The 15,062-nt window shown below is 37.3% G+C and overlaps 1 protein-coding gene across 1 annotated transcript in view; it reads right to left on the bottom strand.

The window, feature by feature from the left end:
• The window catches only part of nphp4 (nephronophthisis 4), a 239,143-nt gene that overhangs the window by 136,546 nt on the left and 87,535 nt on the right, over positions 1-15,062 (bottom strand). The window contains exon 9 of the mRNA XM_073819843.1: positions 7,321-7,435. Within this exon, the coding sequence (XP_073675944.1) occupies positions 7,321-7,435 (115 nt within the window). The remainder of the gene's footprint in view (positions 1-7,320; positions 7,436-15,062) is intronic.

Here is a 15,062-nt window from a genome sequence, read left to right as displayed (position 1 = left end):
AAACAAATTTAATTTAAATATATCAAAGATAACACAAGTAAACACAACATGCAGTTTTTGAATGAAGTTTTTTTATTATGAAGTGAAAACAAAATCAAAACCCACATGGCCCTGTGTGAAAAAGTGTTTGCCCCTAAACTTAACTGCTTGGGCCACCCTTAGCAGCAACAACTGCAATCAAGTGTTTGCGATAACTTGCAATGAGTCTGTTACAGCGCTGTGCAGGAATTTTGGCCCACTCATTTTGGCAGAATTGTTGTAATTCTGCCACATTGAAAGGTTTTCGAGCATGAACCACCTTTTTAAGGTCATGCCACAGCATCTCAATAGGATTCAGGTCAGGACTTTGACTAGGCCACTCCAAAGTCTTCATTTTGTTTCTCTTCAACCATTCAGAGATGGATTTTCTGGTGTGTTTTGGATCATTTTCCTGCTGCAGAACCCAAGTTCGCTTCAGCTTGAGGTCACGAACAGATGGCCAGACATTGTCCTTCAGGATTTTTTTGGTAGACAGCAAAATTCATGGTTCCATTCATGACAGCAAGTCTTCCAGGTCCAGAAGCAGCAAAACAGCCCCAGACCACCACACTACCACCACCATATTTTACTGTTGGTATGATGTTCTTTTTCTGAAAAGCTGTGTTACTTTTACGGCAGATATAATGGGACACACACCTTCCAAAAATTTTGTCTCGTCAGTCCACAGAGTATTTTCCCAAAAGTCTTGGGGATCATCAAGATGTTTTCTGGCAAAACTGAGACAAGCCTTTATGTTCTTTTTGCTCAGCAGCGGTTTTCGTCTTGGAACTCTGCCATGCAGGCCATTTCTGCCCAGTCTCTTTCTTATGGTGGAGTCATGAACACTGGCCTAAACTGAGGCAAGAGAGGCCTGCAGTTCTTTAGATGTTGTGGGGTCTTTTGTGACCTCTTGGAGGAGTCGTCGCTGCGCTCTTGGGGTAATTTTGGTCGGCCGGCCATTCCTGGGAAGGTTCACCACTGTTCCATGTTTTTGCCATTTGTGGATAATGGCTCTCACTGGAGTCCCAAAGTTTTAGTAATGTCTTTATAACCTTTTCCAGACTGATAGATCTCAATTACTTCCTTTCTCATTTGTTCCTGAATTTCTCATTTGTTCCTGAATTTCTTTGGATCTGTAGCTTTTGAGGATGTTTTTTTTTGTCAGGCTGGTCCTATTTAAGCGATTTCTTGATTGCAAAGTGGTGTGGCAGTAATCAGGCCTTGGTGTGGCTACAGAAACTGAACTCAGGTGTGATAAACCACAGTTATGTTTTAACAGGAGGGGGGGCAAACACTTTTTCACACAGGGACTTGTGGGTTTGGATTTTTTTTTGTCTTCATAAAAAAAACCTTCATTTAAAAACTGCATGTTGTGTTTACTTGTGTTATCTTTGATTAATATTTAAATATGTTTGATGATCTGAAACATTAAAGTGTGACAAACATGCAAAAAAAAAATTTGTAAGGGGGCCAACACCTTTTCACACCACTGTATATATATTGTAAGTTATTTTTGTTTGTGTAAGTTAATAGATTTTTCAAATTCCAGAGGCTTTATTAGTTTTAAAATAAATTAAAATTAAATGTAGTCTCGGACATCATATAAATATATAAAAAACATAAAATATATAAAAAATACAAATTATCATTCATAAAAAAAGACTCATGAGACTAGCACTCATTTTAATGATAATTTTATGAACATCCAAAACTTTTTTGTGTAAGTTAACAAATGTTTCTTTATTTTTAGTTTAAAATTAAATTAAGTTAAATTAAATACTAAATTAAATTAAATGTAGTCTCAGACAGTATATAAAACATATTAATAATATAAATTACCATTAATAAAAATGATGATAATGACAGTGTTAGCACTCTATTGCTAAAAACCAAGTCACAATGGTAATAATTACCACGACACATGACAGTACATCATCCTGCTTGCTACACAGTTGCTTGCCAATCAAATAAATTGACAATAAATATGAAATAGAGCTGAAATGATTTCAATAAGTGAAAGAAAGACAGAGTTTCACAAGAGATACGAAGCTGTCTGTTACCTGGGACAATGTTCAATTATACAGTCTAAAAGTCACTATACAAAAACAAGACTGCAGGTAAGGATTGACCGATCAGAATTAAGTACTCCAGAGAGCCACCTAATAATTACAAACAATCTAGGACACACCAGAGGTGAGAAAACCATATGTTCTCAACCCATTAGCTGTTAAAATGTAAAAAGAAATCTCTCTCTTTAACGGCGCTGCAAGGCAGGTCATTCTATCTTCAGGAGGTCGAGTCTCGTCCCACCTTTATTAGTCACTATGATGACTTTCCAGACACCTTCCTTCAACACGCTCTATAAATACACCTATAACGCAATTACTCCATCCCTCTCTGTCTGTCTCCCTCTCTCTCCCTGTCTGTCTTCCCTCTCTCGCTCACACACGCCATCTCAAACGTCATTAGGAATTTACACACACACACACACACACACACACACACACACACACAGCCGAATTTCCCATTTTAACCTCAAACTCAGCACAGTTTGAGACTGCAGATCATGTGAGGTGATACTTGTCCAACACTTCTGCCTGTCTCTCCAAGCAGGAGCCTCGACAGCTCGAGAAATTCTCGGTTTCCAAAAAAGCTTCGCACTTGCATATAATTACTTGAAAATTTCATCTTGGTGAACAATTTGAAATGGTGAGGAGTTCTCAGTTCCAATCGAGCCAGAATTTTAGAAATGAGCATTTTCAGTCCAGCGAGCGTTTAGCATTTAACATGCCTGCGTCTTGTTTTCTGACAGGCTTTAATTGGCGACTCTTTAACCCTCGCAGGTGGAAAATTATATTGCCGGTCACGAAGAGCGTCCGTCCCATAGGGCGCTATGGCGATCCCGCCCACACGTGTAATTGGCGGAATATCTGTCATGACTTAACTGTAGAGACGAGTGTTTTTAAAAACCTTCTGTGTTGCCTGGCAGAGAAAAACAAGCACCCTGGAGACGCATTGGGGTTTTCAGACAAGCGTGTGTGTGCTGAGACTGTTCTAGATAGACTAAAGAGGCACATTTGTGTCATTTCATTAGAGGGGGCTAATCCTGAGGGTGTTAAGATTGAACCAGAGCCCTGAGCAAAAAAACGAGAGGACGGGGGTCCGGGTGGATGAATAAAGCCTGATTGGATTGCTTCTGCGCTTGCTGCCTGGAACCTGAGATTCCCTTTTTTCTGCCCCCCAATCTCTTTCCCCCCCAATATGTTTATTTACTGAGGCTGTCTGGTCAAGGATGGCTGTTTAATTTCCTCAGGGAGAGGCAATGAGAGACATGGCAATACTCGAGAGAGAGAGAGAGGGAGCGAGATAAGGGACGGGAGAAAGCGAAAGAGTGAGAGTGTGACAGAGAGAGTTATCTCTCAGATCCATTCTCAATTAGAAAGAGCTCTAAACAGAAAAGGCAAACTCTCCTCTATCCCTGTGGACTCAGAGGTACAGTAGTTGGATCTTGTCACAGAAGTTCACCGGACTGCACTGGACTGGATGTCTCAAACTTACTGAACTATTCTATCTAACAGCAGAGCTGGGTAGTGACTGATTACATGTAATCTAGTTACTTTTTTATTGATTACATGATTAATGTGCACACAAAAGTTACAAGCTATTAAAGGGGTCCTATTATGCTCTTTTGCAAAGTTTTTATTTTGTTTTAGGGGTGCACTAGAACATGCTCTCATGCTTGGTGGTTCAAAAACACATTATTTTTCACAAAATTTACATTATTACAATAGCTTTCTCCCCAGCCTGGCACAAATGGCTTGATTAGTTCTGGATTTGATGAAGGTCCGCCTTCCGAAAAACTAAATGTGTTGTGATTGGTTAGCAGTCCCACTTCGTTGCGATTGGCAAACAGCTTACACAGTGTTTCAGTACTGCCACGCCCATTCCCAAAGCTGCACGTTCCGTGTACAACTGTGCAAACTAGATTAAAGTGATTCTTACATTTTAAATATGGATATTTTTCTTACAAAAAACACATTGGATCACTAAAGGAGGCCATGTGAGGCACTTTTTATTATGGATCGACTTGTTTTGGACTGATGGAGAGAAACACTTGTCTATGTAAGGAATAATTGACGATGGGCCGTTTATTTCTTAGAAAATAATGCACACCCGAGGTGGTGATGTGGTCATGATTTGAAGCGGAGTGGCCGTAACACCTTGGGTGTGTATTATTTTTGTAGAATTCAATGGACCGAAGTCAATTATTCCACTTATACTACGGTTACCACACCTCAAGACATCAATCAGATGATACATTTCAAGCCGTTATTCCATTAGTCCCATTAGCCATTAGTTAAAACGCTATTGTGAGTAGGATTAATTTTGGACCTAGTAACAACATTTGAGCATTGGATAGCAAAGTAATGCAGTTAATAATGAAGTTTAGACAGTCAAGCAGAGAATCAGAGAGAGAGAGAGAGAGAGAGAGAGAGAGAGAGAGAGAGAGAGAGAGAGAGAGAGATGAAGTGCTTGAATTAACTCTCTCAAGTCTGTGTGTCTCTCAAAGGTGACTGGCAGCATCGTCGCTACGAATAGTTAAACTTTAAGTTCATTTTCTTCAAGACCACGCCTTTGTTCCCTTGCGTATGAGAACTGTCATGTAGTTTTTAAGTTAATCATCAGAGCAGCGCTAACAACATTAGCGCATATGCTAATGAGTTTGTGCTTTCCGTACATAATAAAATGTAATTTTGTGGCAAAAACATGGAAATAATATGTGGTTTTTATCCTGTTGTTTACTGTATATATTTGTTCGGCCAGTGTCGTTGTGGGTTTTGGTTATTTTGGTGTTTTGGGCTGTAAGGACCTTTGAAATAACTGAAATCGTGTGGCGAAGTGATATAGACATGTACTGTGGTCAAGAGCTGCCGGGAGCTACGTTTGCCGTGCGTTTCCCTGAAAATAATGCACATCATTAGAACGTTCGTCAGCCAATCAGAAGAATTCAACGGCCCTGTATAAACCGTTCTAAAGCTTGGGAGTGCCAGGATTATTTGTAATATAACTTATTTGTCTGAAATAAGGTAGTCATATACACCTAGGATGCATAGAGGGTGAGTAAATAATACCCTACAGTAGTGTTGGTCCTATCATCAGCCTGCGAGATCGTCGATACATGATATCATTATTGTGCTAAATTATTTAATTATTTACATGCCCGAAACCAGCTCCAGCCTAAGGCTAGTAAAGCTATCTACACTGTGTAATGAATAAATCTCCTACCACACACTGTTAACTTCTACAGTGCGGCTCTGACATGGCAACCGATGATCGTCACTCTAGTCAATGCTTGTGTTTACATGATCAGCTGCAGCTTTGCATTTGTGTTTCGACCCTCTATACCGCACACGTCAACAGCATGGCTCCAGCATGGCTACCGGACTCTTTAAGTTTTGTGAACGTTCACACAAAGACCAGTAATCATCAGGTGGCTACACAGCATTTAACTGTTGGATTTACAGAAATCATTTTAGGTTTCATTTTAGACATCAGCTACTGATGAACACATTCATTTTTATTTGAACGATCACTCAGTAAGTTATTTAACCATGAATTACTATGACATTGGAGGGTTTTTGTCTTTTAAACACATTTCTTATTTACATGTATTGTGGGGTTTCCCAAACATTTTTGCCATCTGTACCTCTTTCACCTACTACATTTACTTGAAGTCTCCCTTGAGATTTTAAAAGAAATATTTTTTTCATAATTAAGTATTACATTTTAATGTTCACTGGTTTTCTGACACTGGTTAATGACTTAATTACATATTAGCTATTCATTAAAAGCATAAACCCCCTGCAGTTCCATTACAAAACTTGTTTAATGTTTAATGTACTCAATGTTATTAATAATAACAAATAGAATATATTTTCTTACTCTTTGTATTTTTTAATTAGTATGGTAGAAGATTATTCTTTTTAAATCAATGTAATAAATGAGTTCATAAAATAAATGATCTCAAAAGTAATCTAAAAGTAGTCTGATTATACTACCTAAAATGTGCAATGTAATGGATTACGTTACTAATTGCAATTTTTGTCATGTAATTCAGAATCAGTAATGGGCAACAATTTATAAGCAATCTACCCAGCTCTGTCTAATGGCAATAACTATATCTAACGTTTTGATGCAACAAAGCAGCTGCTAACTGAACATTTTATATTTGAAGTCCATTAGTTGGGAAAACACACATTCAAAATGTTGAATATGACTGTTTGGTCAGTAAGATGTATATGTATATATATTTGAAAAAAAAAAAAAAAACTTTTATTCATGAAATGTAATATAAAATATTACCGGTATAAAAAAATAGCATAATGTTTTCTGAAGGATCTGAATTAATAGCTGTTGAAAATTCAGCTTCACCAACATAGGAAAAAAAAAAATAATTTAAAACATACTAAAATAGAAAACAGTTTTTTATAGGGATGAAGTCCACAATACAATATTTATTGCTATATTTATAAAAAACCAAACAAAAACATGAAGACTTGGGAAAAAAATTTAAATTTAAAGTTAAATTATTCTACCTAATGCACTTTGACAAAACAATTGACAATTTGACAAAATTAAGAGCCATGTTCTTGTTTCAAAAACATTTTTTTAACAGTAGTGTATATACCGTATATCTAGTATATCAATATTACAAAAATGTCTACCATTAAATTTCCATTTAATATTATAAAGTACATGTGTATGATGAAATTTCCATTTAATATTATAAAGTACATGTGTATGATGATGGAAATGATGATGAATGTGTTCATAATCTATAATACACAGGAGTCTCAGGACTCATTAGTGCAATTTCTCAGAGGCAGGTCAGGAAATTAAAATCATATTCTGGTGTGATCGACTAACACAATATCATCCCAAAAATCCCGGCTGAAATGTTCAGATATACCAAGGTTGGGGCCAGGGGTTTCAAAAAAACAATATGCTACATTTCAGAGTGGGCTGATCAATCCAGGGAAACTTCCTCCCACACATTTCAACAGCTGCTAGTGATTCTGTGCCTGCAGTATTGCAGGTAAACACAAGAAAACAGCCTGGTCCTCCCAAATGATTTTTGGAACTGTTTTATAAGCAAAATTCCTAAAATGTCTACTTCAAACAAACAAACAAAAAAAAGATAGTGAAAATCCTATTAAACAAGATATTCGCTTCTCATTTTATATTCACCGGAGTGAAATGTAGATAGACTGTTGAGAGGTGCATCATTAGCATATGACTCACCTGCCCATCTCCAGCCAGTGGACAAGAGAAAACATACTGCAGCTGGAAGACAATGCTGAAAGCCACGTCCCTCATCATCTTCAGCTCCACACTGCCACGAAGAGACAGTCCATCACTGCAGGAGGCAGAAAGAAGAGTGTGAGATCACCGAAATATCACAGCTCGGCATGGAATCTTGTGCAATGAACCTACACACCCACACTGACCCAAAAACACAACTAGTCAAGTGACATTCATTAACACAGGTGTCTCACTTCATTGCTTTATGAGTTTGGAAAGCACAGTACAAATCCCATAGTGCACTGCAAAGCCCTATATAGGGTTGCCACATATTCTGAGAAAAAAAATTCCATGATTTTTCCAACTGTTCACTGGAAATCATGTCATAGTTATGTATATATACATACATAAAATTATATAAAAAAGTTTGGGGTCAGTTTTTTTTTTTTAAATAAATTAATACTTATATTACAGTCAACAAAAATATTAAATAATAATATAAAAATATAAATTGATAGTTCACCCAAAAATGAAGATTTCCCCATGATTTACTCACCCTCAAGCCATCCTTGGTGTATATGACTTTCTTTGAAAGTATTTATACCCCTTAATTTTTTTCCACATTTTGTTACATTGCTGCCTTATGTTAAACTGCTTTAAATTACTTTTTTCACATTGATCTACACTCCATACACCATACTGGCAAAGCAAAAAAACAAAACAGGTTTTTAACATCTTTGCAAAATGTATTAAAAATAAAAAACATAAATGATTACATTGCATAAGTATTCACACCCTTATCTGGGACAGTTGAAGTTTTGCTCAGGAGCATTCATATTGCTTGTAGATGTTACTACATTTGTGTGGTTAACCAGTGGAAATTTCAATTGAATGGGTATGATTTGGAAAGGGACACACACCTTAATAAAAGGTCTAACAGCTGAAAATTCAAATCAGAGCAAAGACCAAGCCCTGAGGAAAAAAGAGCTCAGAGACAGGAACGCATCTAGATACACATCTGGGGAAGAGTTCAGAAAAAAAAATCTGCTGCATTGAAGATTCACAGAAGCATGTAGTCTCCGTTACCCTTAACAGAAGAAGTCTGAAACAACCACAACTCTTCCTAGAGCTGGCCTCCTGGTCAAACTGAGCAATTGATGGAGAAGGGCCTTGGCTGGAGTGGTGATCAAGAACCTGATGGTTACTCTAGTTGAGCTCCATGATCATATACAGTATGCATCTGGCAGAAACTTACAGAAGGACAAATCTCACTGCAACACTCCACCGATCTAGGCATAATGGTGGTGTGGCAAGACTCAATTCTCTCCTCAGAAAAGACACATGAAAACACACTTGGAATTTGCAAGAAAGCACCTAAAGGATCCTCAGACTGTGAGAAACAAGATTCTCTAGTCTGATAAACCTCACTTGCAAACATCATGTTAGAAGGAAAGCAGGCACTGCTTATCACCTTCAGAGTATCATCCCAAAAATAAAGTGGAAGCAGCCTCATGCTGTGGGGCTGTTTTTCAGTAGCAGGGCTGAAGGACTCAGAGTAGAAGAAAAGCTCAATGCACTAAAATATTCAGATATTTTTTCCTGACCCCAAAAGACTTGAGGCTGTAAAGGTGCTTCAACTAAGTACTGAGTTAAGGGTATGAATACTTATGCAATGTACTTATTTCAGGTTTTTTATTTTTAATAAATGTATGAAGTTGACAATTCTGTTTTTGCTTTGTCATTATGGTGCAGATTGATGGAGTGTAGATTGATGTGGAAAAAAAGTTATTTAAAACAGTTTAACATAAGGCTGGAACATAACAAAATGTGAAAAAAGGGGGTATGAATACTAATGAATATGGCTCTTTCAAGCTTTATTATGGCAGTGAATGAGTGTTGAGATTATGAAGGAAAATAAAGAACTCCACACAGCTCTGGAGGGTTAATAAAGGCTATCTAAAGTAAATCGATGCATTCATATAACAAAAATATCCATATTTAAAACTTTATAAACTGTAATTTCTAGCTTCCGCTAACTGTAGGCATGTTCACAATAGAGTGGCGTTCAGAGGATGGTGTAGGATGTAGGCATAGCGTAAGCTCTGGTGAGAAGTGATGAATGCAAAAGTGCAGAGGAGAGAGCAAAACAAAACTCCGGTCACAAATTAGAAGTACTAAGAGTGGTTTTGCTTTGCTATAAACAAAAGACTCTGATGATGAATGAATGAATGATGAATGATGCATTTGTATAGCGCTTTCATGTGTATTTCCGTACACCCAAAGCGCTTTACAATCATATGGGGGATCTCTCCTCAACCACCACCAGTGTGCAGCATCCACTTGGATGATGCGTCGGCAGCCACAGTACAATGGCGCCAGTGCGCTCACCACACACCAGCTACAGGTGGAGAGGAGAGAGTGATATAGCCAATTTAATGGAAGGGGATTATTAGGAGGCCATGATTGACTAGGGCCAGTGGAGGGAATTTGGCCAGGACACCGGGGTTACACCCCTACTCTTTACGAGAAGTGCCAAGGGATTTTTTGTGACCACAGAGAGTCAGGACCTCGGTTTAACGTCTCATCCGAAGGACGGTGCTTTTTACAGTATAGTGTCCCCATCACTATACTGGGGCATTAGGACCCACATAGACCACAGGGTGAGCACCCCCTGCTGGCCTCACTAACACCTCTTCCAACAGCAACCTAGTTTTCCCAGGAGGTCTCCCATCCAGGTACTGACCAGGCTCAGCCCTGCTTAGCTTCAGTGAGCAACCGATCTTGGGCTGCAGGGTGATATGGCTGCAGGGTAAACACGATGAACACGTGTACGACAGTTAGCGAAAGCTAGTTGACATTTTTAAATATAACTTTGGTTGTATTTGTCTGAAAGAAGAAAGTCTTTTTCACCTAGGATGGCTTGAGGGTGAGTAAATCAAAAATGGGGTCATTTTGATTTTTGGATGAACTATCCCTGTAATCCCTTTAAAATTTAAATAACAGCAATAAAAAAAAACGATATTTTAAACTTCAGTGTATTCCACAATACTACTGTTTCTTTCAGCATTTTATAATACTGTACATGTAAATGCAGCTTTAGGGAGCATGAGAGACTTTCATACTAACTAAACTTTTAAAGGTTGTATCAGCGATTTCTAGCCTAAAACATAAAGTGTCAATTTCATCTGACCTTTCTTCACGATCCGCTCGCTGCCTGCCCCATAAATTGTCTGTGAAAAAAAACGCGTCTCTCTGGTCAGCCTAGGGTCCGAGATATGCCAAAAAAACAATCGGCACTACCAACCTTTTCACAGATAAACAAACAGTGTTCCAACCAATCAGCGTCAGGGGTTTGGTGTTGTGGACTTTCGCTCCGCCTCCCTCACATCCCTGCACCAGTAGGAAAGTCCACAACACCAAACCCCCTGACGCTGATTGGTTGGAACACTGTTTGTTTATCTGTGGAAAGGTTGGTAGTGCCGATTGTGTTTTTGGCATATCTCGGACCCTAGGCTGACCAGAGAGACAAGTTTTTTTCACAAGTTTTTATGGGGCAGGCAGCGAGCGGATCGTGATGAAAGGTCAGCTGAATTTGACACTTTATGTTTCAGGCTAGAAATCGCTGATACAACCTTTAAATGATAGCTTATGCAATTAAAGAAATTCACATTTTTGGAAGAAAACAGCTCTGCCACATTAACTTAACAAATGGAGTTTGGAAACCCATACAGAGCTAAAGGAAAAAAGAACAGCAATTTAGCAGGATCTACACAAAGTTTTATGCAAAAAAAAGATTGTTTCTCTGTTCTGAGTTACATTACAATGAAACTGTTATTGTTCTAACATGCTAAGTCGCTCAAATTGCATTTAAATTTCATTTTTTGTTTTGTTTTGGCCATGACGCATTCTGTAGTCATCATATTATAGCCCTTATAGCCTGATTCTGAAACTAAAAAAAAGCCTTTAAAAATGATTGCAGATTATTACATAAGCAGGTACAGACTAAAGAGAAAAAGTACACAGCATCTCAGATGAGCACAGCACAGTACAAAAAAAAAAAAAAAAAAAACTTCAAAATGAAGCTTGCATAATTTTTTTCCATAAAGGAGAACAAAGAACAAAGTTATAAAATTGAAACAAGACTTTAAAAACTTTGATTTAGACAGTGTTACTACAAGGTGTTGAAATTCCAGGCACAGGTTTCATGCCAAAACCTCATCTAGGAACTGGAAGGTTGGCGTCAGATCGTTTGCATCATTCTTGACGGGTTTTCACACACTCTCGCAGACACATTCGCTGCCGTCATCACAGCTAGTGTTGTCGAGAACGTGCAGCAAAAAGTTTTTAGTGCTAACGTCTCCATAATTACACCCAATTTCTCTCTCTTATAAAAGGGCAGAATGTGATGCTCCACTCTCTCAGACACCTAATTTCTCTCATTGGGTAATTATAGACCTCTTTCTCTCACCGCACATGAACGGTGCTTGTGACTTGTTCTGCGAGATCTCACATGGCAGTGACTCTGTGGAGGTGGAGGGGGCTCTTTTTTCGGAGCAGATGGAGTGAAGCTGACATCAACAATCAAACTCTCATTTCTCATTTGCGTTGTACAGCGACAGCTTATCAGCATTTTAATTAAACGAAGAGTGCAGACATGAGAAACCTTGATTTAGAAAGCGGAACTGTTTTTAATACTTTCTGGAAACGATGATTTTAAAATATTTAACGTTCAGTCAGAAAGTGTGTAAATCACCCTAAAAATCCTGTGTTGAAAAAAAAAACTGGGATGAAAACCAATGAGGTGAGGTGAGGACAAGGGGATCTCTGCTGGGTAAGCGCTACAGAGGACAACCGGTGTGGCTTTGAGAGTTGAAGTCACTGAAACAGGACAGATGGAGCATTAAACTGAGGGAGGACATGGAGAGACATGGGAACTCTAACAATAAAGTATTTATATAAAAGAAATAATTCACCCCAAAATGAACATTCTGAGCTCAACATAAATGCTTTTGTTCTTGGGTGGAATACAAAATAAGATGCTTACTTATAGTGAAAGAATAAAAGAACAAGACCTAAAGAAGGAATAAGCTTAGCAGTAATCTATATGAAGTGTGCACTATATTTCAATTGTGATGAATTAAATAGCTTTATGTGTGTTTTTTTCTCAGAACTGTGAGATATAAACTTGCAATTCTGACTTTTTTTTCTCAGAATTGCATGATATAAACTAATAGTTTTGAGAAATAAAGTCAGAAATGTGAGTTAAGAACTAACAATTCTCACATTTTCCCCCCAGAACTGCGTAAAACAAACTCACAATTTTTCTCAGAATTGTGAGATATAAACTTGCAATTGTAAGTTGTAAAGTCAGAATTGCGAGATATAAACTCAGACTTCTGACATTTTTTCTCAGAATTGCGTGATATACAGTTGCAATCAAAATTATTCAACCCCCCAGAAACTGCAGTACTTTACAAATAAAAGCTTGTCTGAAGTTTCAGGACTTTATAAAAAAAATGCATCTACAACAGTTTACTGGCATATTAAAAGTGACAATGCCAATATATATATAATGTAATGTGTTTGAGTTATAGGATTTTTTAATAACACAGCTATGTCAGAATTATTCAACCCCTATTCAACATTGCCATTTTAAGTCATTTATTTTTGTGGTAGGGAACAAAATTATCCTAAAACACAACACAAAGGCTTTATAAACTATTAAAAAAAATGAATCAGCTTGAGATGTTACACATCTATACATTTATCCCATGCATGTGCTGAAGTTGAGTAGCAAATATGGTAAAGTCAACAGAGCTTTCACAAAAGTTATAGAGAAGAAATAGTTTTATTGTATTAGAAAGTCTAAGGCTACGTGAAGATTTCCAAGACATTAAAAGCCTTATTCCTTAGTTTAAAGTGTGTTGTACCAGAAAACCTTTGAGGGTGTTGAACCAAAAATGCACAATTTCATAAAATGTTCTATCAGAGCAACTGAGAAAAACCTGCAATGTACAACCAAAGATTTGCGAGATGACCAGACGAAAGAAGATGAACATAAGACAAGCATGGCCTTCATGTTGGGGCATCTTGGCGAATACCATTCTTGAGCAAGAAGAACAAAAAGGTCAGCTTGAATATGCTAAAATTAATTTGGATAGACCTGTGGAGCTCTGGAAGAATGTTTAATGGAGTGATGTGGCCAAACTAGAACTTTTTGAACGTATAGATTAGCGGTATGTCTGGTGCAAAAAAGGGAAAACTAATGAGCAGAAGAACACTATCTCCATGATCAAACATGGAGGTGAGCTGATCCAATTATGGGGTTGTTTTACTGTAGCATGAAGTGGAAAACATGACCGTATGAAGGAAACCATGGATTCTTTGAAGTATCAGGCCATTTTGCCAAGAATTGTGATGCCTTTGGTGCAAAGACCGAAGATGATGATCAATGGACTTTCCTGCAGGACAATCATCCCAAAGTAAACATCCAAATCTACTTATGCTTGGTTCAGGGATCAGTCACAGAATGTTCTTGAGTGGCCTGTTCAGTCTCCAGATTTAATTCTCATTGAAAATATTTGGTCGAATTTGAAGAAAGCAGTGGCAAAGTGAAAACCAAAGATTATCCATGATCTAAAAGCTTTTTCAGCCGAGGAATGGTCCAAGATTGTAGTAGAGAGGTGATCAACGCTTCTAAAAACTTTCAAACAGCGTTTATAGGTGGTTTTAAATAATAAAAGATTCTGCACCAAATTTTACTTTTGGGGGTTGAATCATTTTGAACATGAACGTTTAGAGCCAATTTGTTTTTGTTTTTTTTCCATTATTCATCAATTTATGTTCTCAGAATAACTCAAATGTGTATTAAAATACTTTATCTAATAGCGTCCTAATGCCTTTGTAGATTTGTTTTTAGAAAAACAAATTATCTGGAACAAAATGTCTTGCATGTCAAGGGGGTTGAATAATTTCGATTGCAACTGTAAACTTACAGTTCTGAGGAAGTCGTTCTCACAATTGTGAGTTTGTTTCTCGCAATTCTGACTTTCTTCTCAGAATTGTGAGAAGTATACATGAGTTATAAAGTCCAAGGAGAAAGACTGATATGTTCTCAGAATTGCGAGTTTATCTCACAATTCTGACATAATAACTCGCAATTGGGCAATTCTGAGAAAAAAAAGTGACAACTTACAAAATATGAACTTGCAATTCTGAGAAAAAGGTCCGAATTGGGAGTTTCTATATCGCAATTCTGACCTTATAAATCGCAAATGCAAGTTTATACCTCACAATTTTGAGAAAAAAAGTCAAATTTGTGTTAAGATATCACATGTCCATAAAAAAAGCTCAGAATTGTGAGATAAAGAGTCGCAATTGCAAGATTTTTTTTTTAATTCAGTGGCGGAAATGGGCTTCCATATTAAATAGATCAAAAGTGGCAGTAAGGCCATTTATAATGTCACATTTCTATTTCAAATAAATGCTGATCTTTTTAACTTTCCAACCAACAAACAATCCTGAAAAAAATGGATTCCATGAAAATATTAAGCAGCACAACTGTTTTCAACATTATTAATAACACCAAATCAGCATATTAGATCGACTTTTTAAAGATCATATGACACTTAAAACTGGCAGAGTGGCTGCTGAATATTTACAATGTTCTAATGTTTAGTCTATAATAATTTAATAATTGAATATACTGTTTAATCAAATAAATGCAGCCTTCGTGATTATGA

The sequence above is a fragment of the Garra rufa genome, chromosome 15 (genome assembly GCF_049309525.1).
Source record: "Garra rufa chromosome 15, GarRuf1.0, whole genome shotgun sequence".
In the NCBI taxonomy this organism is placed as follows: Eukaryota; Metazoa; Chordata; class Actinopteri; order Cypriniformes; family Cyprinidae; genus Garra; species Garra rufa.
The sequence above is the reverse complement of the archived record's forward strand: the minus strand, read 5'-3'. Positions and strand labels throughout refer to the sequence as shown.